General features: G+C 45.9%; 3 protein-coding genes across 8 annotated transcripts in view; 2 read left to right on the top strand and 1 right to left on the bottom strand.

The window, feature by feature from the left end:
• EFTUD2 (elongation factor Tu GTP binding domain containing 2) overlaps positions 1 to 644 on the top strand; it is a 46,572-nt gene extending 45,928 nt beyond the window's left edge. For all 3 annotated transcript variants that reach the window (XM_077853547.1, XM_077853548.1, XM_077853549.1), the window contains exon 28: positions 178 to 644. In XM_077853547.1, coding sequence (XP_077709673.1) covers positions 178 to 273 — 96 coding nt within the window. In that variant the 3' untranslated portion in view covers positions 274 to 644. The remainder of the gene's footprint in view (positions 1 to 177) is intronic.
• A 470-nt stretch (positions 645 to 1,114) lies between these two features.
• Positions 1,115 to 3,727, bottom strand: HIGD1B (HIG1 hypoxia inducible domain family member 1B). Of its 2 annotated transcripts, none has more exons than XM_077853562.1 (4): positions 3,601 to 3,727; positions 2,591 to 2,741; positions 1,894 to 2,028; positions 1,115 to 1,259 (listed from the first exon to the last, which is right to left on the bottom strand). In XM_077853562.1, the coding sequence occupies exons 2-4, from the start codon at positions 2,688 to 2,690 to the stop codon at positions 1,195 to 1,197; spliced, it is 300 nt and encodes a 99-aa protein (XP_077709688.1). In that variant the 5' UTR covers positions 2,691 to 2,741; positions 3,601 to 3,727; the 3' UTR covers positions 1,115 to 1,194. The 2 variants fall into 2 exon arrangements, with proteins under 2 accessions (XP_077709688.1, XP_077709687.1); XM_077853561.1 differs by lacking the exon at positions 3,601 to 3,727 and adding an exon at positions 2,831 to 3,040.
• Positions 3,728 to 11,521: 7,794 nt separating this feature from the next.
• The window catches only part of GJC1 (gap junction protein gamma 1), a 45,533-nt gene continuing 34,184 nt past the window's right edge, over positions 11,522 to 22,870 (top strand). Inside the window, exon 1 of one of the 3 annotated variants that reach the window (XM_077853546.1) lies at positions 11,522 to 11,885. The gene's annotated coding sequence lies outside the window, so the exon portion shown is untranslated. Of the gene's footprint in view, positions 11,886 to 12,259; positions 12,437 to 12,782; positions 12,976 to 22,870 lie in introns of those variants that run through there. The other 2 variants (XM_077853543.1, XM_077853544.1) reach the window with 2 other exon arrangements.

The following is a 22,870-nucleotide window of genomic DNA, read 5'->3' as shown; positions in this document are numbered from 1 at the left end:
TCTGGGACCAGTCTGGCTGGGAAGGGAGCATCTTCTCCTCCCCAGTGGCAATTCCTGAATAGCTGGGCAAAAGTTCCATCTCCCACCATCCTCCCCCTCCAGCACAGGTCTTGGGCAGTCTCCAGCTCTGGTGGCCACCACATAGGGCTCTTTCTTGCATCTGCCCCCATTCTGCAGGGCCTGAGTGAGGATGTAAGCATCAGCAAGTTCTTCGATGATCCCATGTTGCTGGAGCTCGCCAAGCAGGATGTTGTACTCAATTACCCCATGTGAGTGCTGGGACTCCTGGCAGCCCCTGCTCCCTGCAGCAGGCTGTATCCTGGACTTAAAGCTGGGACCTGGTGTGACCCGGACTCCCATGTTGTCAGCGAGCGTCTGAGAGCTGCTATGGCCATTTTTAACAACCCCAAGCCCTCCGACCCAGAGTCCCAGCAAGGGAGGAATATTTGGCCTCCTGGTTCCTCTGCGGCCTCTGCCTGGCTCCATTCCCAGGGAACAGAGTGGAGCTTGGGCTCAGAAGAAGGGGACGAAGTGTTTAACCCCAAGGGGCCCTGTCTTCAGGATTTACGTGGAATTTTTTTTTTTTTTTTTGTACAAGTTTGACCTTAGACATGGTTTTTAACTGAACAGAACATTCAGACCTCTGCCTTACTCTGTTCTTTTCATCCCCACACCCCCTCCTCCTCCCCCTCATCCCCTTCTCTCCAGCGTATTCTGGTCCTGACACTTGGGTTCTGAATATATGTCTCCTGTGTCTCTTCTCCCAGCTGTAGTCTTCCTGCCCGGGTCCCCAGGGCAGCAATCTGTGGTGAGAGGGATGCCTGCCTCTTAATTCAGTGTTCCCATGAATGTTGAGGCCACTTTCTTGCCTCCACCTTTCCCCACCCACACCTGTCTTTCTGTTATGCTTTTTCTGGGTGGGACCTGGGATGGCTTGGGAGATGTTAGGCTTCTGGAACCAGAGGCCATTCCCATTGAACTATCTCCCTTGCCCTGGAGTTGAGGGAGCCAGAACTCTGATTTCTAGCCCTTTCTCTAATCCCTCCACCACCACCACACATACACCAGCCACTACCAGTACCTTCCTGTATCCCCATGTGAAGAAGAGACTTGGTTTTCCTCAAAACTGCTTTATTAGGAACATACCAGGGATTGATGGAAGAAGCTCTGGCTGCCCCAGGCCCTACAGGAATCCTACTTCTCCCCGTCATCCTGTGCTGTTCGCTTGATATAGTCTCTGTACATCGTATACACAGCACCTGCGAGAAGGAGAAGGGAAAACATCCCATAACACGGAACCCTGCACGCATCCTCTGGCTCTCCTGGGACTGACTCCAGCCATTCCCCTGAGAGTCCAGCTGCCCTGCTCATCTTTCTGCTCGATGTCTCATCAGCTGCTGCCAGCACCTGACCACATGGCCTAGGGAAACCGCCCCCCTTGACCATTCACAAAGTCCTTCCACATAGATCACCTATCAGAGAAACCTCGCAGCAATCTGTGAGGTCAGCAAGCCAGGCTGCTTATCATCATGCTGTATACAGGGACACTGAGGCTCAGAGGAGGGATTTGTCCGCTGTCACCCAGCTAGTAAGTAATCTTGACCCAGAGAGGAAAAGAAAGTCAGCATGCATTCTGCTGTGTGATTTTGTTCACCTCTAGGACAAACTCATGAAACCAACTGTACCATCCCCACTGGCCCTGGGACAGGAGGTAAAACAGGGAACCCCTAAAATGGCTTGGCTTGAGGACTTCACCCAGGGCTTGCTGTGGAGCCGTCCGGAGGGGGCGGAGGCTGAAATCACGATCCCTTAACTGTCAGGACTCCCAGGCAGATTCTTCCTCATCAGCTGTCCCGTTCTCCTAGGGCCACCCACTCCCCAGCAGCCACTTACCTAGCATGACTGCACCCACAGCACAGGCCTGTGCTGCCACTCGGGTGTGAATCAGGTGTATGGACATCTTGGTGGAACCACGGGCCTTCAGCCGATAAATGCGGTAGACTGCAACTGCCAGGCAGCCACCTAAGCCTGTGGGCAGAGAACGTGACGGCTGGCCCTCAGTCACCAACCACACAGCTCCCCTGATGAGAGACCCCTCACCAGGCAGCTGGGCATCTAGACAAACCCCTACTTTCCTGCCGCTGTACATGGCAAGGGGCCGGCATCATCAGAATATCGAGTTGCTGCCCCCCTCCGGTGATCCCTGTACGTATGAATAGCCCATCCTGAGCCTCCTACTCCCATCATCTCTGTTGGCTCCCCCAACTACTTTCATACTCTCCCAAGGCCGTGAGGAAGGAAGCCCTGGGAGATCCCAAACTGCTCCTATCCTGACGTTGGTGCTAATGCCCTACCTGTCCCCACACCCAGGTCTGCAGTTGGCCTCCACCTCCACCCACCCAGACTCCCTCATTTCATTGTCAGGCATGTCCCTTTCTACCTTGGCACCTCTGCTGCTGGTTCACTCCTCTCCTAGCTGTTGACTGCTTAGTGGGTATGACACTTGAGTTCTCTGCTTCATTTGAAAAGATGAGACCTTATCTCTGAGGGAAAGCCCCTCCTCACCTTCATTCCTTATTGTCCTACTCACCTATAGGCACCAGCGGAGACTCCCTGGTCTTCCTCAGGAACTTCTGAGACACACTGTCTTCACCCTCGGGTGGTACCCAGCAGCCTTTGTTAGCAGACATGATCCTGGCCCCAGATGTTAGCAGCTGGGGCTCTGAGGCTTCAGCCCAGACCTAGAAGGAGGGACCCCACAATAAGAACTCCCAATTCTCCTCAGTCTGGGGGAGAAAGGAGGGAGTTGCCTGCTAAGACCCTCTCTTACCATGCCTCAACTCAGCCGCTACTTGAAAAGATGTCCCAAGTGCCTTGTCTCAGATGGCTGGACCACGAGTGCCATTTCTCCCATTTCTTCCTAACATTTGCCTCTTCCCCAGCTCATTCTGACTTCACTGGTTTTCCTGCCGCCCCCGCCCCCCCACACACACACCCTTCCATCTGTATCCCTGTGTGATCCTTGGATCAAGAAAAGCAGCTGGAAAAATCCACAGATGAGAGTGGGAGGAACAGGCCTTGAGCCCTGGGACCCCCACTGGCCTTGAATCTGTGATGGTGGTTCCTGAGGGAGCTACAGAACAGGATCTGGCCCCGGGGAACCAGAGCCATACCGGACAGTGTTCCAGCACTGGTTACTGAATCACCAGAGCCAAACATGAAAATGATTAGACATTGATTTGTGAATAATTTAGCATGGATTTTGGACATTAGTACTAACAGAACTAATTCTGGTCCCTGAACTCCCGTTTTCATCTCTTGGCAGGTTCATTGCCATTGCCAAACCCTTACCTCGTTCCCAGGGTACGTGATCCCTGTTGCTCTACTTGCTAACCCAGTAAACATCTTCTCTGACTGCAAATTAGACAGGCTCCCAGAGTCCTGGTCCACAGACCAGGGCTTCTGCCTGTGGGGTGCCGTCTAGGTCTAACCATGAGACAGACTCCCTGTGTGAGGTGACCTCTATTCCTAGTTGCTGCTTCTCTTCTGGAGAAACAAGGACTGTCAGGCCCCACAGGTTCTCAGCATGCTGGTGCTTACCCTAGGAGATGGCTAGAAAGTAGAGTGCGAGCAGCCCAGCCAGGGCTCAGCATCTGCTGTTTTGAACTGGCCAGAAGCCGATGATGGAGCTGCCACTGTGGGGTCAGGGAAGCAAGCTTTAATGGGGACTTTGAAGTCAGGAATGGAGAGGGGAGGAGATAGGCCAGGGCATCAGTCTTAACCCCCCACTTGCTGAGTTCCAGGCCAGAGTTACAAGCACTGAAAAGTAATGAAAGATGAGATGGTGGGAGCCCTTAACTAGATTCAGTCTGTTTATTCCCATGGATGTAAGGGGCTGGATCAGACAGGGACCTGCTACAGAGAACTGAGCTGGGAATATAGAGGCTAGGACAGGTAGGGATCCTGGGTGTGTCCCCCCCCCCCCCCCAAGCTATACTGCTTCAAACACTCATGGACAATGTGGGATACAAATAAAACGCCCCCCCCCCCCCCAAAAAAAGCCCCAGTTGTGGGAGGCAGGCTCTCTGGTCTGGGTCTTGATCCTTTCAAGGATGCTCTCAGGACCAAGGAGATTCATCCAGTTTGTAACCACTAGGATTTCCTCATCTCCAGGGCTCCTTAAACTGACTCCAGGTAAGATGCTTACTCAGGACAGAGGTGACAACAGACCTATATTGTCTTTTTTTTTTTTTTTTTTTTTTTGAGGTATTTACATTTCGGGCCTTTAAGTTGTTCTACGTGATAAGTAGCAGTTTGTTCATAGAATGGGAACTGAGCTTCTAAGAGGCTAACTTATGTAATGGTGCACAGCTAGTAAATGACAGTGTCATGATCTGAATCTAGGTCTGAATGGCTCCAGAGTTTGTACTCCTATCCTGCTTCCCATAGGCTGGCCAAGCAGAAACCCTCTTCATCAAGGCTGAAGTTTAGGAATGCTAATCAATTGTGGTACCCTGGATTCAGAAAAGAGGAGGAAAGAACCTTCTTGCCAATAAGCAAGTGAAAAAAGATTGGAGTACACTATGGAGAGTCCTGTTCCATCCCAGGCCTTTGTTCATTCCCTGGATCCTCAGCCCCATGTGTCTGTCTAAAGGGGCTTTTCAGCACTGGAAGTCCGTCCAGCAGCTGATGTCTTTTTCTCTCCCCAGCACTCACTGCTCTAGGAAGAGATCCAGGGTCAGAGCAGTTCCCCAGGGCCCTCACATATCCCCAGCGTCCATGGGAACTCTCCTCCCAGTCATTCACACACACTCTCTTGGGCTGCCTCTCCTGGTCCCAATGGTGGCCTGAATTCTCAAGAGATGGATGGTCTGGGTCAGAGGTGGGATGGAAATGCCTGGATGAAACAGAGCAAAAATCAAGATCAACTCCAAGCTCTTTGGAGAACAGAGGCCAAACTATGGAAAGTGAAATTCAACTTCCTTGAGAAGTTCTCCCTTCTTGGGCTTCTGCTGATGCTCCTATAGCAACTCAGCCCAGATTGGAGAAAAGAGTAATATACAAAGTTGCTATGAGTTTTCTGAGTACCTGTGGGGAAGAAATATGCTAATTGCTTTAATTAGGTTATTTTATTTAATCCTCACAACTCTGTAAGGTAGGTACTATTCCCGTTTCACAGATGAAAAACAGGCTTGTGTTAAAGGTCTTGCCCCAGGTCATAGTAAGGAACAGAAGACCCCTAGATTTTAACTGTTCCTAAAGTCAAATCTCACTGCTCTGGACTAATGGGAGAAGGATTGTAGAGTGGAGAGAAAGTCTTGAAATAGAAGAAATAAAATTGTTTTTCACTTCAGAGAACACACAGTAACTAAAACTTCAAGGAACAGATTTCTATATAGAGTCCTACTTCAGTAAACAGCTATGATAAATTATAACATTTTTGTTATGCCATGTCTTCAATAATTATTTCTATTTAAGCATTTCTACATTAGTAATTTACTTAGTAAATCTTTTTTCCTTCCAGGTCATGTCAGACTCCTAGAAATTCTAATTTAGAGGAGTCTAATTGAGGGATGCAGACAGATTTAATGGATCCAGAGTGTAGGCCACAGTCAGACATGGGGTCAGTTAGCTGCTTGAATGACCACTCTGAATACTTGGTCTTATGCCTCTCAAACCTTTTTTTTTTTTTTTTTTTTTTAAGATTTATTTATTCATGAGAGATGGAGAGAGAGAGAGGCAGAGACAGGCAGAGAGAGAAGCAGGCTCCATGCAGGGAGCCCAATGTGGGACTCAATCCTGGGACTCCAGGATGAAGCCTTGGGCCGAAGGCAGGCGCTATACCACTGAGCTACCCAGGGATCCCAACCTCAACCTTCTTTTGCGTCTATGCTATGTCTGTAAAATAGAGGTAGCATCTACTCATAGAATCACTGTAAGAGTTAAATAAGATGATTGTTAGAATTCCCCTGCACACTGCTTGCTCCTCTTCCTCCAAAATGAGCAAGTGTCAGGGAACGGGTAGCAGGCTGAGGGAGAGGTGGAAAGTCCCTGACAACAGATAGAAAGGTTACAATATTCTAAGTGGTCACAATTCAGCACAACCTTGCCCCTCTCCAAGTTTCTTTTCTTTCTCGGGCTTCGTGACCCTAACTAAAAGCTTCAGTCTTGTTCTCCCTATTGCATTGGGTGGGGGGTAGCTAGGACTCGAAGTGCTGCACAATCTAAGACACTGCTGTACTATATATAGTCCAAGGGAGCTAGGGGCCTTGAGCTAGGGAGTGCTGTGAGTGAGGGGATGCTGAAGAATGAACTGGACAAAGAACAGAAGACGATGTTTGAATTGGAAGGACCCAGGCTGAAGGGCTGGGGGAATCGCAGGAGAGAAAGCATTAGGCCATATATAGTAGTGTCTCAGGGACTTGAGGTGCCAGGAATGGGGAAACAGGAACAGGCTGGGGCAGTGGAAGTTTCCAGATAACGTGCCTAGGCTGAGGCAGCCTCTAGGAAGTGCCTGGGGTAAGGAGGGAGGGTAGGACATCCATCCCCTCCCTTGAAAGCAGGCAGTGAGTTCAAAGGACATTGCAGTATTTGTCCAAGGACAGCCCCAAGAGCCACAGGCCTGGGGCCAGGAAAGTGCCTTGATGCACCACTAATCTTTCTGGGGAGACTACTCACCTATTGAAAAAGCTAAGAGGATGTGGATGGAAGTGATTGGAAGACTGCATCCGACTGTAGTAATGCTGATGATGTAGAATCACGTCTTGTGAAGGACCAATTTTGAACTGCGTATTAAGACACACCTGTATCAGATGACGAATGGGTGCTCCAGAGATTTGCAGTGTTTTGCTAAGATCCAAATTACCTGGCCTCCTCTAAAGAACACTGTGGGAGGGGACTAATGCCTTAGGAGCCTACAAGGTTTGGCACTTAACATATTTTACCTAATCCTCCCAACAGCCCCAACAGATGGATCTCATGATCCCCATTTTACAGATAAACCATGGCTCACAGAGGGTAAGTAACAGCCAGATGGCACAGCAAGTTAAATGGCTGAGCTATCCAACCAATAATGTTAACCACTATAGACCAGTTTACAGTGGAAAATTAACACAGCAAGTAATAATGGGACTTCATGTACATTTCACCATCACATTCTCACACCATCTTAGAAATATGAGTAAACAAGTACAAATAGTTGGGCAGAGAGAACTTCCAGAAATTCAAAGACTGTACACCTACTGCACTGGTTCTTACCAATGCAGGGTAGTTCCTGAGCCAGCCCACTGTGTTCTAAGTGCATCCAAAAGTCCTTCCCTAATGGGTAGTACCAGAACAGGTCCTCTCCCATACCCTTCTCCCAAACCCCCATCTCCTGCACACACTTCACCTATCCCTCATTTACAAGTAAGTTGACCTTAATTTAAATTTCATTAATACACAGGAACTGCTAACTGAGCTCAGGGAAGCACTGGTGGGGGTCATCTTACTGTTCTTCTGTACTACTTGTATTACCATATTCAAAAAATTCTTTTGACAACAACAAAAAAATCTGCCTTACCATCCCTGTGGCTGAGAGAAACAGTATAATGTGCCTCACAGGTCAACTGAAACTGCAGGGGATTACTGGGGAGAGGGAAGTGCTACAAATACCCGCCTCCCCATCAGCACGTGCAATCAAGAGTTGCTTTAACAAGAAGCTTCCTCACTATCCAGCCAGTCGGGGGCCCTGGCCCCGGAGGGCTTCCTGTTGCCAACAGGGAGCTTTCTGAAAATTCTACCTCTCTGAGCCTTTTCTCCCATCCCCCAGGACACAACAATCTACTCTGACTTTATCAGCCAAGTAGGGACCCTGGAAAATGTGTAATGGAAATAGTGACACACTGGAGTCTTCAAGTTGACCCTGCAGTTCCCAAACCGCAGAGCCCCAGGGTGACTCTCAAGTTCTCAAACTGGATTTTGATCCTTTCCTGCCTGGGCCCCATGTGAATAAAAAGCAATACGGTTCTCACAGCACCCGCCTGCACTGCTGCTCTTTGCCCAAGGCTTGGAAACCAGACCCATTCCCTATTTGAAGCTTGGGGCTTTTTTTTTTCCTTCCGTCTGGTAGTCCTTTTTGTGCTAGCCATGGCAAGCTCTCAGTTACTCATTCACTCTGCATATACTTGCTAAGCACCTACTATGGGCTGAACTCTATTCCAGAAGCTGAGAGGCATTGGTCCTGCCTCCAGGGAACTCACATTCTAGTAGTTGCCCTGGTTTGCTCCAGATCCTTGTTGATGAAGGAGCAGAAGGCAAACTAAAGACAAAGCACAAGCTGACACGGCCACAACCACCCCCTAGGTGGGATATGTGTGACATTCTTCAGGCACTCCCAGCTGCTAAGGGAAGGAAACATTTATAGAGATTACAGTCCTGCAAGACAAGAGTCTCCCTCAGTTTACAAATGTAGTGATTTTTAAGAAAAAAAATTCTTATCAATAACCTAACTTTCAGAAGGAAGTGTGCGTAAAATTAAATGTCCTGTAGCCCATTGACAAATACTTGAACCCGGGAGACTATAATGTTCCTCCAGGAAGAGCCCTACTGTCTTAATGCTAATGCCTTGCTAGAGGGAAAAAACAACCTTAATTTGACATTGGCAAGCCCTCCGGTATCTTAAAGATCCTCTTTACCATATGAAAGTTCTTTTGAAAACTTCCCTTTTCCCTCACCTCCCCCAGCTTCAAATATGTAATTAATTGCTCCTCATAAGCCCAGTGCAGCTCTTTCTGTCCACTTGCCCTGACCCATGCTTTAATAAAACTATCTTTTTGCACCAAAGACGTCTCAAGAATTCTTTCTTAGCCATCAGCTTCGAACTCTAGCATCTTTCCTACATCGCTGCTGACTGCCTGGATCAGAGAACCCATTAAAAGATGTCACTAGCTAGCAAGGTGATAGAAGAAAGAAGAGTTATATTTCTGGTTTGTTTTTTAACTTATCTGCAGGTAAAATAACTTAACTTCCTTGAGTATCATTATTTCCATCTTTAAAAGGTTCTACCAGAAGACAGATGGGGCTACAGGTTTGGTAGTAAGGTAAGGTAACAAAGTGTATTGTTCCCGGTCTCCATGAAGAATGGGCAGATAGGAAGCCTTCCTCAGCAGTTTCATCCATGAATTTATAGGAGAATAATACCTAATGTACATTCAATGTATCTTTTTTTTTTTTAAGATTTTATTTATTCATGAGAGAGAGAGAGGTAGAGACACAGGCAGAGAGAGGAGGCTCCATGCAGGGAGTCTGATGTGATCACGCCCTGGGCGAAGGCAGGTGCTAAATTGCTGAGCCATCCAGGGATCCCCCACATTCAATATATCTTATTTATATATAATACGTGCATACATAATCAAATTTTTAACGCCACTTTAAATGTTTTAAAGATTTGTTTATTTGAATGAGAAAGCGTGCGGGGGCAAGGGGCAGAGGGAGAGAATCTCAAACAGCCTCCCTGCCCAGTGCAGAGCCTGATCCCAAACCCCTGAGATCATGACCCAGGCCAAAACCAAGAGTCAGACGTCCAACCGACTGAGCCGCCACTCAGTATATGTGCTGCCGAAGCAAGCACTGACTGAGCCACTCAGGCGCCCCACACTTTAAAGGTTTTTATTGAAATCTTAATATGCCGCACAAAAGTGTACTATCAAAAGTGTACAGCTCAGGGATCTCTGGGTGGCTCAGCAGTTTAACGCCTGCCTTCGGCCCAGGGCGTGATACTGGAGTCCCGGGATTGAGTCCCACATCGGGCTCCCTGCATGGAGCCTGCTTCTCCCTCTGCCTGTGTCTCTGCCTCTCTCTCTCTCTCTCTGTGTCTCTCATGAATGAATAAATAAAATCTTGAGGAAAAAAAAAAAGTGTACAGCTCAGATGTGGTAACTAAATACATTCGTGTATTCAACATCCAATCTAGAACAGGACCAGTCCCCCAAAAGCCCCCTCATGCTCCCTGTGACTAACCTTACCCCTAAGTAACCATTATCCTTATTCCTAACAACAAGGGGTACTTTAGCCTGTTTTTGAACTTCATATAAATGGAAAGTTTTGTGAGATTCATCTATCTCATGTAATTGTAGATCATTCATTGTCGTTGCTGCAAAGGTACCATTGTGTGACTATAACATTTCATATATCCTTTCTACAGTTGTTGGACATTTGGGGGGTTTCCAGTATTTTGGCTATTACAAATAATGTTGCTATGAACATATTACTACATGTATTTTGGGAAACATCTGTGCACATTTCTGTGGAATTTCCATGGAACTGCAGTCATAGTGTAGGCATAAGTTTAGCTTTAGTAGATACTGCCATTTTCCTTTTTTTTTTTTTTTTTAATTTTTATTTATTTATGATAGTCACAGAGAGAGAGAGAGGTGCAGAGACACAGGTAGAGGGAGAAGCAGGCTCCATGCAGGGAGCCCGATGTGGGATTCGATCCCGGGTCTCCAGGATCGCACCCTGGGCCAAAGGCAGGCGCCAAACCACTGCGCCACCCAGGGATCCCCAGATACTGCCATTTTCCAAAGCGATTTGTACCAATGTAGAGGTGCACAAGCAGGATATTAGTTTTAATATTTTAATCTATATAGTGATGTTGTCTCCTGTGTTATTTTAGTTTGACTTTTTTTTTTTTTTTAAGATTTTATTTATTCAGGAGAGACAGAGAGAGAGGCAGAGACATAGGCAGAAGGAGAAGCAGGCTCCCTGAAGGGATCCCAATGTGGGACTTGATCCCAGGACCAGGGACCACAACCTGAGCCTGATTCAGGACTCCATCCCCAGACCGCAGGATCATGCCCTGAGCCAGAGGCAGACACTTAACCGCTGAGCCACCCAGGCATCCCAAGTAAGACATGTTCTTTATCATATCTTCATATATTTACAGGGTCCTCACACTTGTCATTTTAAATACATTTGTAGAAAGGTGATGTGATGGGGGGGTGGGGGTGGGAATGACTAGGGCATGGCAAGTTTTGGGGGAAGAGAACTTAAATACAGAGGTCAAGCAGGTAATGAAAATGATTCAAACAGCTAAATGGAGACAGTGCCTGCCCTAAATAAATAAATATTACTCAGAAGTAGGCACCCATTGAAACTAGAGGCTCAAAGGGCACATTTCCCCTCCCACAATTTGAGAGAAGCCAAAATTCTGGATTTTAAACTTTCGGCAATTAATTCATACTTTTAGAAAACATTGTACTGGCCAAACAAAACTTTTGTCAGTGGGCCAGATGCCCAGCCCTATGAACTAGCCTTTAGTTCCAGCCTGGCTTTCGGGATGGGAAGGTTTGACCTGTAACAAGTCACCTCATTTGTTAGAGCTTAATTTCCTCTGTGGTCAAAAGGGTAAAGTGGAAGCCTATCCTTTTGTATAGTGATGGTCAAATGAGATAATTCAGGAGTACAGGAGTTGTCTAACATAATACCAAGTACTCTATCATCTCCTTAGTACGACTTCCGTTGTTAGGCACGGACTCACTGTACTTAAAAGCATTTTGAAGGAGTTTCCAGATTCCTCAGAGGCGAGGAAGTTTAAGGCTGGAGATTCCCATGCGTGCAAATCTTCAGAAAGTCCTTTGAATGGGATCCCACTGGGATGCAAGGGGTTAAGAGGAAATGGCCTATTAGGGTCTTGCAAATCCGAGAAGCCCGGGACCTCAAAAGTATCTAGAACGCCACTAAAAGCCACGACTCAAAGGAGGGAGGATGGGTAGCCCGACGACTGCCTGTAGGAGCAGAACCTAGACCCGGGCGTCAGCATCCTGATGTGTCACATTGGACCCAGGCCTCGGCGGAGCGCACAGAAGACAACTCCGAGGCTCGTAGGACCGACCTAGGATGCCCAGGTAAGGCGTGTCCTCCGGCAGAGACAGAGGCACAAAGCGCAAAGTGAGGCGCTGGCTGCCGGGGGGCTGCTGCCCCAAGGAGCAAGCTGGAGGAATGAATTGTCCTGGGGGCGAGGTCTGCGCCCACCCGGGTCCAGACTCCACGCGGGTGGCACCCACACGCTCCGCGCCTCCGGGGCTGCCCGGGAGCGCGCGAGGGCCCGCCCGCGGAAAGTTGGACGCCCGCGCCGCCGCCCGCGCGCTCCGGGGCGCCCCCTCCCACCCGAGCGCCACGTGCCGCGCGCCCCCTGCTCCCAGGCCGCGGCGGGACGCCCCCGCCCCCACCGCGGCGCGTAGTGCGCAGGCGCCTCCCCGCGGGTCCGGGCGGCGGGAGCGGGAGGCGGCGGCGGGAGCGGCTTCGGCCTCGGCTGGAGACTGAGGCGAGGGCGGCGGCGAGAGTTGGAGGAGAGGTGGCGGCGAAGGCGATGGCGACGCGGGGCACATGAGGCGGCGGCCGGTGGGACGGGCCGAGGCCCGGCGGAGGAGGCGGCTCCCGGGGAACACGCCGCCCGGTGAGGGGCGGCCGCAGGGCCGGCTCCGAAGCGGGCAAGGGGCGGAGCTCGGGGGGGGCGGGAGAACTTGTGCGGAGGCCGGGGGAAGGGGCTGCGGGGGGGGGCAGGGGTCCCGGGACGTGTGCGGCCGCGTGGGGGGGGGCGGGCGGGGCCGCTGCCGAGACTTCCCGCCGATCCCCGAGGGGCGTCTGCCCCGCGGCCCGCCGCCGCCCCCGGCGCGCCCTCCCCCTTTGTCCCTGGGCGCGCGGTTCCCAAATTGGGAGGGAAACGGCCCGGGGGTGGGCCCGGGCGGCGCCGGCCGCGCTGGGTGGGCGGGGAGCCCGGAGGACCCCGGGCGCGCACTTGGGCGGCGCTCGGCGGTGCTCGCAACTCCTCAGGGCGGTTAGGGGCGCAGGGCCGCGCCGGGGCCGCCCCTCGCCGCCCGGGCGCTTCGCGGGCTGGTCTTTGTCTCCCGACGCTCGGCCCCTGACATCCCTCCGGGCGGCGTGCGGTTCGTGTGACTCCGTCCTCCAGCACGGCGGCTGGGACTCCTGCCTCCTGTCAGTGTTTCAGACAAGCTTTACTTGGAGGGCTGGCAGAGGGGAATCGGGGTGCGGGGGGCACGGCGCGGTCGCCTCCTGATTAGCATGCTTCCTTTACTTACAATGATTTTCCCCCCTACTTCGTGAAACTTTGGACGACTGTTTTGTTTTCCCTTCAGTCTCCAGATTCAAAATTACGAGAAGGCGCTAAAGCTGCGATTGTGGCCAATTGTGTGGCTGGTGGCTGCGTTTGGAGCTTTCGAGTTGAAAGGATTTACATGAATGTGTGGTTTAGAATTTGCGTTGTTTTCCTTCCCTTGCGACTGCTTCTAAAATCGGGATTACTTTTTCTTTGCGAGGCGGGCGGGTGTGGATTTATCGTTTGAAGGAATGTTTGTTCCTTGAGAACCTGCAAGCGGTACAGATTTCATTGTGCTCACGCCTTATTTTGTTGGTAGCATCAGGACCGTACTTTGTGGAATCGAGTACATCGAGGTAGAGTAAGTTCTGGATGAGCGTTATCTTGTGCCGGATTCGTCTAAAATGATTGTACGTTTCGTGTTGTGCATCCTTGCAAGTGAGTGTGTGTGAAAGCGCTATAAAAATCAAGCTGTGTAAATGAAGGGGATTTTAAATTCCTGATAAACGGAGGAACAGCACATCTCGAGTACATAACCTATCTGTAGGGAAGGGGAGTAATAATTTAGGGATCAAGCCCTTTACCCCCTAAAGAGAGTTTAGGTATTATTCAGAGTAAGAATGCAGAAAAATAAACTTAATTCCAGAGCTTCTGACTAAATATATTGTGAATCGTGGTTACGACGTTTTTTCCGGAGTTTCGCTGGTTTTATTTTTTGGAATTTAGCATAGTATATTGCAGTTGCTTTAGATTTCTTCAGTGGTATAGAATGGCAGAATTAAACATGAACTGACTCTTCTGGGTAAAAGGTAAAAAGGTGTGGTAAACAAATCTGCATCTTCGTGTTCACCAGGTCTTTGTGAGCAGAGTATTGTAAGTAAAGGACATTTTGAAGAGAATATATAGGAGCTCTATGGAAGTTCTCCCTATTTTGTCCTGATTTGTAATGGTTTGATAACTATTTACTGCTTGTCTTAAACTGTCGTGCGCTTTTCCAGAGCATTTCAAATACCCTTTCTAAAAGTCATTGCTTTTAGCTTTTTTTTAGGTTGTGTGACTTCAGAATTGGTTTTCTATCTGTACTAAGTAACTACCACAATTCTTTCAAACAAGAGCAAAGGACACTGAGACTTTCAGTTCAGTTCATGAAGGTAGAATTGACTTTTAGCCTTCAGTCCAAAGGATTTAAAAAGTTAACGTATCTTCAGCATAACAGTCTTACTTAAATACTGTCACCCCTTGATAATATTTATATTCTTATTTTATATTTGTATAAATTAACCAAAGGGAAGGAATAGATGGTCTGTCTCAGATTAGCCTCACCACCCACCACCATATTTCCAGGCTCTCCCTATCAATTCAGTAATTGGGATCCTAGAATACAAAATATATCATTAAAATCTAGAGTTTCATTCTCTTAGTAAGTCCATAATTTGTTCCATGCCTAATTCACTGCGAAGAGATGAATTCCAAAAAGCTGGGCTTTTTATTTGAAGTTTGTTCACATTTCAGAATAAATGAGCTGTGTTCTCTTCTTTTTCTTTTCTTTTTTTTCATTATTATTAGTCTGGACAGTTAGTGCAACTGGGAATATACTTATTTATTTACAAATTAGTGCTTTTTTTTACTTACTAATGTATTTATTTTTATTGATCGGTGCTTTTCTTGTAGCGTAGAAATGTGTGACTCCTAGCCAAAATATCTGATAGAAATTTAGGGAAAGAAAAATGCAATGGGGTGCCTGGGTGGCTCAGTCAGTTAAGCATCTGCCTTCTGGGATCTAGCCTCGCATCTGGCTCCTTGCTCAGCAGGGAGCCTGCTTCTCCGGCTCCCCCTGCTTATGCTCTCTCTCAAATAAGTAAAATATTTTTTAAGAAAAAAAGAAAAATGGGATGACTTTTTTTAGACCATTTCTTTTAGAATACATATGACAATAGATTTTAGCTGATATGTTAGGGATCCCTGGGTGGCGCAGCGGTTTGGCGCCTGCCTTTGGCCCAGGGCGAGATCCTGGAGACACGGGATCGAATCCCACATCGGGCTCCCTGCATGGATGGAGCCTGCTTCTCCCTCTGCCTGTGTGTCTGCCTCTCTCTCTCTGTGGTGAATATCATGAATAAATAAAAAAAAATAAAAAAATAATTAAAAAAAAGATTTTAGCTGATATTTTAACTTAAAACACAATTAGGAACTGTTAATATCAGCTAAGTGCCAGCAATTTTCAGATATATACTGCAACTGATGAGTTTAATTTTTGTGAAAGTAAGGACCTATTCTTTTAAGTCTGAGCATTGCTATTTTCTACAGCTCCTTAGAATGAATGACCAGACGGTCAATACTGGCTGGCATATGGTGGTAGTACATTCTTGAGTTTTGCAAACACTATAGGTGTTGACAGCCATCAAGTTTGTCATTGAGACCTGTGTGTGGAATGTGTTGCCCAAAGAGTTTTTTTCCCCTAAGAAAAGGATAAGATCTCTGCAGATTTCATTTAATTCCTAAAGAAAACAAGTGTTGTGTAGAATGAGTAGAGCCCTCAGTTTGGTTTTTGTTTGGTTTTGTTTTTAGCTATATTGCTTGTAGCACCAGCGCAATTTGGACAAAAGTACTCTGGTGCCATTCATTCATTAGTGAACTATTTCTTTTCATTTGAGTATTTGCTAGACACTAAACTAGATACTGAAGATTAAGTACTATGGTTTTGCTTTCAAAATGCTTACAGTTTAACGTGCTAGAAGATTTAACAATTTGGAAATTATCTGAAATCTTTGAAACAAAAGAAATGTATAGGATTTAGGAGAAAGTTTTTATAGAAATGGAATAAACTTCACACATCCCTGTTCTCTAATTTGTATTCACGTCTCATAGTTATAAAGAATATTTTCATGTACATCTTTGTATGATTTTTTAAAATTATTTTATTTTGAAGATTTTACTTATTTATTCGTGAGAGACACACAGACAGAGAGGCAGAGACACTGGCAGAGGGAGAAGCAGGCTCCATGCAGGGAGCCCGATGTGGGACTCGATTCTGGGACTCCAGGATCACACCCCGGGCCAAAGGCAGGCGCTAAACCACTGAGCCACCCAGGCGTCCCTGATCTTTTTTTCTTTTTTCTTTTTTTTTTTTTTTAAGAATTTATTTATTCATGAGAGACACAGTGAGGGGCAGAGACATAGGAAGAGGGAGGAGAAGCAGGCGCCATGCAGAGAGTTTGATGCGGGACTCTATCCTGACACCCCAGGATCACGCCCGAGCCAAAAGCAGATGCCCAACCACTGAGCCACCCAGGCATCCCTCTTTGTATGATTTATTAGTTTTGACTGAATTTATTGTTACTTAGCTGAATTATAACATTTCTTTTGGGAATGTTCAGAATAAGGTCGATCTGGACTTCTATTTTTAGGGAATTCCCTTTGACTCATTCTTGGACTCCTGATTCTTTTTTTTTTTTTTTTTTAAAGATTTTATTTATTTATTTGTGAGAGACACAGAGATGTAGGCAGAGGGAGAAGCAGGCCCCCTCCAGGAAGCCTGATGTGGGACTCAATCCCAGGACCCCAGGATCACAACCTGAGCCAAAGGCAGACGCTCAACCACTGAGCCATCCAGGTGCCTGGACCTCTGATTCCTAATTGCCCACTTCAGAATAGGTGTTTATTTGGATTCAGAAATTTCCTTCCTGAAGTGCTCTTTTTTCTTGGTTTTTGATTCTTGCCTCCCCTTGCCCTTGCTCTCTGATTGTTCTTTCAGGTTTTTCCCCCATCCTCTCTACCAGATCTTTAATTGACAGTCTTTCTCAACTCTTGGTCCTCTAATCTAATCCATTCTGTGGCTTCAGTTACCATATGTATTTTTAATACTCCCAAATTTTTGTCTGCCTCCAAAACTTCTTATCCCAGCTGCCCACTCAGCATCTCTACTTAACTACTCAGAGGTGCTTTTTTTTTTTTTTAAGATTTTTTTTTTTTTTTTTTTTTTTTTATTCATGAGAGACACAGAGAGAGAGGCAGAGACACAGGCGGAGGGAGAAGCAGGCTCCATGCAGGAAGCCCGATGTGGGACTTGATCCCAGGACCCCAGGATCATGCCCTGGGCCGAAGACATGCGCCAAACCCCTGAGCCAGCCAGGCGTCCTTTTCAGAGGTACTTTTTTTGAATTGAGTTGCCCAGACTGACCTCTTGATCTTGGCTTCAAATAGACCTTCTTCACTGTACCATTTCATTAAGTGGCTCTATCAACAACTTACTGACTCGTGATTTCTACCTTCTGTCTTCCTTTTTTTTTTTTTTTTTTTAGATTTTATTTATTTATTCATGAGAAACACAGAGATGTGTGAGAGAGAGGCAGAGACACAGGCAGAGGGAGAAGCAGGCTCCATGCAGGGAGCCCCATGTGGGACTTGATCCCAGGACTCCAGGATCACGCCCTGGGCGGAAGGCAGGGGCTAAATCGCTGAGCCACCCCTACTTTTTGTCTTCCTATCTAGTCTAGGTCACCTTTTTCTAAGACAATTTATAATCAATTATAAATAGCCCTTTCTCATTCACTCTTGTTTTTAAGGGGGGGGTAGTTTGAGATATTTAAGACAGAAAAAGTAATAAAAATAATACTACAATAAATATTTTAACTACCTTGCAGCTTAGGGAAATAAAATATTACCAGTAAAGGTCAGGTCTTCTGTGTTTCCCCACCTGATTGCATCCTCCTTCCCTCAACCTTCAGTGTAGGTAATTCACCAATTGAATTTATTATTCCTTGCATTTCTTTATACTTTTACTACATACGTATATACCCTAAGCAGTATGTCCTCATCAGCTCTTCTCACAGCAGCTACAGTTGTCTTTATAAAACAAATTTATTTTAAAGATTTTATTTATTTATTCATAAGAGACACAGAAAGAGAGGTGAGACCCAGGCAGAGGGAGGAGAAGCAGGCTCCATGCAAGGAGCTCATGGACTCCTGGGAATCAGGGATTAGGCCCTGAGCCAAAGGCAGAGGCTCAACCGCTGAGCCACCCAGGCATCCCTTTATAAAACAAATTTAAGGAAGTCCCTCACTTACCTGAAAACTTCTGTTTTCCGTTTTAGGCCTTCCTTCTTCATTTAACAAGGGTTAATCTGGCCTTGCCTCCTTCTCCAGCATCATGTCTTTGTATTTACTTTTTTGTTATGAGTGGTCTAGTTTATTGATCTTTTCTTTTCTCTTTTCCTTTCCTTTTTTCTTTTCTTTTTTTCTTCCCTTCCCCTATTCCTTAAAGGTTCAAAGCTCACCTAAAGGCTTAGAACATGCTGTAGCTAATTCTTCTGCCTGAAAGGCAGCTCCTCAGTTCTTCAGAATATGCTTAAAATATTGCTTTTGTGGAGAAACATTTTCTGATCCTCCTAGATTCAGTTAGGGAACTCAATAACATACTCTTATGGCATCCTGCACTTCTCTTGCAAAGAATTAATTTTGGTTAATTATTTGTATGACTCTTTTACCATTAGACTGTTAATTATTTGTATTATTTGCCATTTGATCTGATTAATTATTTGTATGACTTTTACCAGTAGACTGTTCATATTTCATGCAGTCAGTAGTAATATCTATCATCAGTACCTAGCTTGTAGTTCATTTCTGTATTCAACAATTATTTGAGTGCTTACTAATTTCTTTTTTATTTATAGTTGCTGATATAGCAAGTAATTTCTGACAAAGCTTTTATTCTTCTAATTAAAAGCCTCATTATTTAATGTTATTTTTTACACTGTTGGTCTTCTATGCCAATACAGTGCTAGTTACTTGATAAATATTTATTGATGTAAACTTACTAATAGCCATGACCTGACTGATCTTCGGTTTTAATAGACCAAAAATATAGTGGTCACCAATGGTATAGTATACACAACGTGTACACTTGCCTCCCAGGAAAATAATCATAGCTAGCTTATATAGGCTGTCAGCTATAATAAAGAAATTGGAGATTAGGTTTTTTCTTTGACATTCTTTTTTTTCTTTTTTTTTAAGATTTTATTTATTTATTCATGAGAGTTCTAGAGAGAGAAAGAGAGGCAGAGACACAGGCAGAGGGAGAAGCAGGCTCCATGCAGGGAGCCCGACGTGGGATTCGATCCTGGGTCTCCAGGATCGCGCCCTGGGCCAAAGGCAGGCGCTAAACCACTGCGCCACCGAGGGATCCCCTAAATAAAATCTTTAAAAACAAAAAAAAGTCAGTTTGTCTGGTCCTTAAGAAATTCTATTGGCATTTTTAGAAATCAAGATGATATTATATTTTAGATCAGTTTAGGGAGAACTAATATCTTATGATGATTTTGTTTCCAAGAACATATAATGTTTTATGTTTTATGTCTAAAGCTTTGAAGTGTTTTACATTCCTTGGCAGTAATTTTTTTTTTTAAGATTTATTTATTTATGATAGAGAGGGAGAGAGAGAGGCAGAGATACCGGCAGAGGGATAAGCAGGCTTCATGCCGGGAGCCCGACTCAGGACTCGATCCCGGGACTCGATCCTGGGACTCAATCCCAGGACTCCAGGATCGCTCCCTGGGCCAAAGGCAGGCGCTAAACCGCTGAGCCACCCAGGGATCCCCCTCTTGGCAGTAATTTTTAAGTGTTTCTTATTTAAAAGATGTATATTTTTTTCTTAGCCTTATTCCTAAGTATTTCATCTATTTGTTGCTCTTTTTTTTTTTTTTTTTTTTTTTAAGATTTATTTATTTGAGGAACACCTGAGTGGCTCTGGTTCAACGTCTACCTTTGGCTCAGGTCATGATCCTGGAGTCCTGGGATGGAGCCCCGCATCAGGCTCTCCAGAGGAAGCCTGTTTCTCCCTTTGCCTATGTCTCTGACTCTCTCTCTGTCTCTCATGAATAAATAAATAAAATTTTTAATTAAAAAAAAAAAGAGAAGTGCATTAAAAAAAGACTTATTTGAGAGAGAGCAAGAGCAAGGAGGCTGGGGGAAGGGGCAAGGGGAGAGAGAGAGAAACTCAAGGGGACTCCACAATGAACATAGAGCTGGACTCAGGGCTTGATCTCATGACCCTGATATCAAACCTGAGCCAGATCTAAGAGCCAGACAGTTTAACTAACAGCGTTACCCAGGCACTCCTACTTGTCGTTGTTTTATAGATTTTTTTTTTATTTTTATTTATTTATGATAGTCACAGAGAGAGAGAGAGAGAGAGAGAGAGGGGCAAAGACACAGGCAGAGGGAGAAGCAGGCTCCATGCACCGGGAGACCGACGTGGGATTCGATCCCGGGTCTCCTGGATTGCGCCCTGGGCCAAAGGCAGGCGCCAAACCACTGCGCCACCCAGGGATCCCCTTGTCGTTGTTTTATTTTTATTTATTTATTTTTTTTAAAGATTTATTTATTCATTCAGAGAGCGCGAAGAGAGAGGCAGAGACAGGCAGAGGGAGAAGCAGGCTCCATGCAGGAAGCCTGATGTGGGACTCGATCCTGGGTCTCCAGGATCACACCCCAGGCTGCAGGCGGCACTAAACCGCTGCGCCACCAGGGCTGCCCTCTTTTCGTTGTTTTAAAGGGGACTTTTCTTTAGTTATATTTATATTGCTTGTATTTTTTTCTTTAAGATTTTATTTATTTATTTATGGGAGATACAGAGAGAGGCAGAGACACAGGCAGAGGGAGAAGTAGGCTCCATGCAGGGAGCCTGACGTGGGACTCGATCCTGGGTCTCAGGATCACACCCTGGGCTGAAGGCGGCATTAAACCGCCGAGCCACCTGGGCTGCCCTACCTTAGCATTTTTTATTTTTTATTTTTATTTATTTATTCCTTAGCATTTTTTTTTTAAGATTTTAAAATGTGATGACAGACACAAAGAGAGAGAGAGGCAGAGACACAGGCAGAGGGAGAAGCAGGCCCCATGCAGGGAGCCCGATGTGGGACTGAATCTTGGGTCTCCAGGATCACACCCCAGGCTGAAGGCAGCGCTAAACCGCTGGGCCACCAGGGCTGCCCTTCCTTTGCATTTTTTAAAAGTAAACTCTACACCCAACATGGGGCTTGAACTTACTACCCCAAGATCAGGAGTCCCACATTCTACCAACTGAGCCAGCCAGCTAATCCCCTGCATCTTAGCATTTTGAACCTCTTTTAATAAAAGTTTATTTCCTCCTTAGGGTGTCTGGTTGGCTCAGTCTGTGGGGCATACAACTCTTGATCTTGGGGTTGTGAGTTTGAGCTCCATGTTTGGTAAAGAAACTTAATTTAAGAAAAAGAAGAAATTTATTTCTTATTTCATTTTCTTTATCTCAGAAAACTGTTGTTTTGGTTTTTCTTTGTGGTTTGGAATTACATATATATCAGAATAGTTATTTGAGGTAGGAAAGTGGAGATGAGACTCCAATTTCAGAATAGTGGTCTTATTAGATTCCAGTTTAGCTAATCTTCAAAGCCTTAAAGTAACAGATAATTTTGCCCTTTTTTAAAAGTTTGTTCATTCATTCATTCATTCATTCATTCATTCATTCATTCATTCATGAGAGACACACAGAGAGAGTCACAGACAGAGGCAGAGGGAAATGCAGGGAACCTGACGTGGGATTCAGTCCTGGGTCTGGGTCTCCAGGATCGCGCCCTGGCCCAGCACTAAACCGCTGAGCCACCCGGGCTACCCGATAATTTTGCTTTAAATAATTCATCTAGGGACACCTGGGTGCCTGAGCAGTTGAGCATCTGCCTTTGGCCCAGGGCATGATCCCCAAATTCCGGGATCAAGTCCCACATTGGGCTTCCTACCTAGAGCCTGCTTCTCTCTCTCTGCCTGTGTCTCTGCTTCTCTCTCTCTCTCTCTCTCTCTCTCTCTCTGTGTCTTTCATGAATAAATAAAATCTTTTTTAAAAAAATTCTAGGGCAGTATATTAACACTTAGCATTTTCTCTCAGAAATATCTCTTGGGTTTGTACTGAGTCTCATGGGCATATTCTTATCCCAACAGAAGAACCCTTGAACTGAAGGAGAAAAAAATGAAGTGGAGTGATTAGGACCGAAAGTATGAGTTTTATAACATTTTTATATGGCAAATGAGGATTTAATAGCATTCATTTACAGTGGAGACTGGGGGGCTTGGTGGGTTGTCTGACTTCATCTGACTTCAGCTCAGGTCATGATCTCAGGGTCCTGGGATCCAACCCTAATTGGGTTTCCCTGCTCAGCAGGGAGTCTGCTTGTTCTTGTCCCTCTGCCCTGCCCGCTGCTCGTGTCCTCTAGTGGGCATTCTTTCTATATAAATAAAATAAAATCTTTATAAAAAAATAATGAAGACTGGTTAAGTTTTTGGTGGCTATTTTAATAATCATTTTCTCAAATAAAGGTAACTCTTTCCAAATACTCAATATCAGACATTCAATAACCAGCAGGTAGCAGTGACAACTACTATATTTTTCAAGGGAATATTAAATATGTTAATTTTCTGTGTTGCTTCTGAACCATTTTATAGTGAGTTTATAAAGAAATGCAAAGAACAACATTATGATAGTAAACTGCTGTATATAAGACATCGTGTCAGAATACTACTCTCTTTTGGGGCTCCTGGCTGGCTCAGTTGGTGGAGCACCTCACTGTTGATCTTGGGGTCATGAGTTTGAACCCCATGTTATATGTAGAGATTGCTTAAATAAACTATCTTTTGATATATCCTTACAAATTAAGAATTAGCCTCTAGACTCGGTTTTACTCTGGAGTGGAATTTTATATAAGTTCTGTCTTGAATCTCTTTATGCAAGGGGGTGTAGTAACTGTA

Source organism: Canis aureus, chromosome 16 (genome assembly GCF_053574225.1).
Source record: "Canis aureus isolate CA01 chromosome 16, VMU_Caureus_v.1.0, whole genome shotgun sequence".
Taxonomy (NCBI): Eukaryota; Metazoa; Chordata; class Mammalia; order Carnivora; family Canidae; genus Canis; species Canis aureus.
The sequence above is the reverse complement of the archived record's forward strand: the minus strand, read 5'-3'. Positions and strand labels throughout refer to the sequence as shown.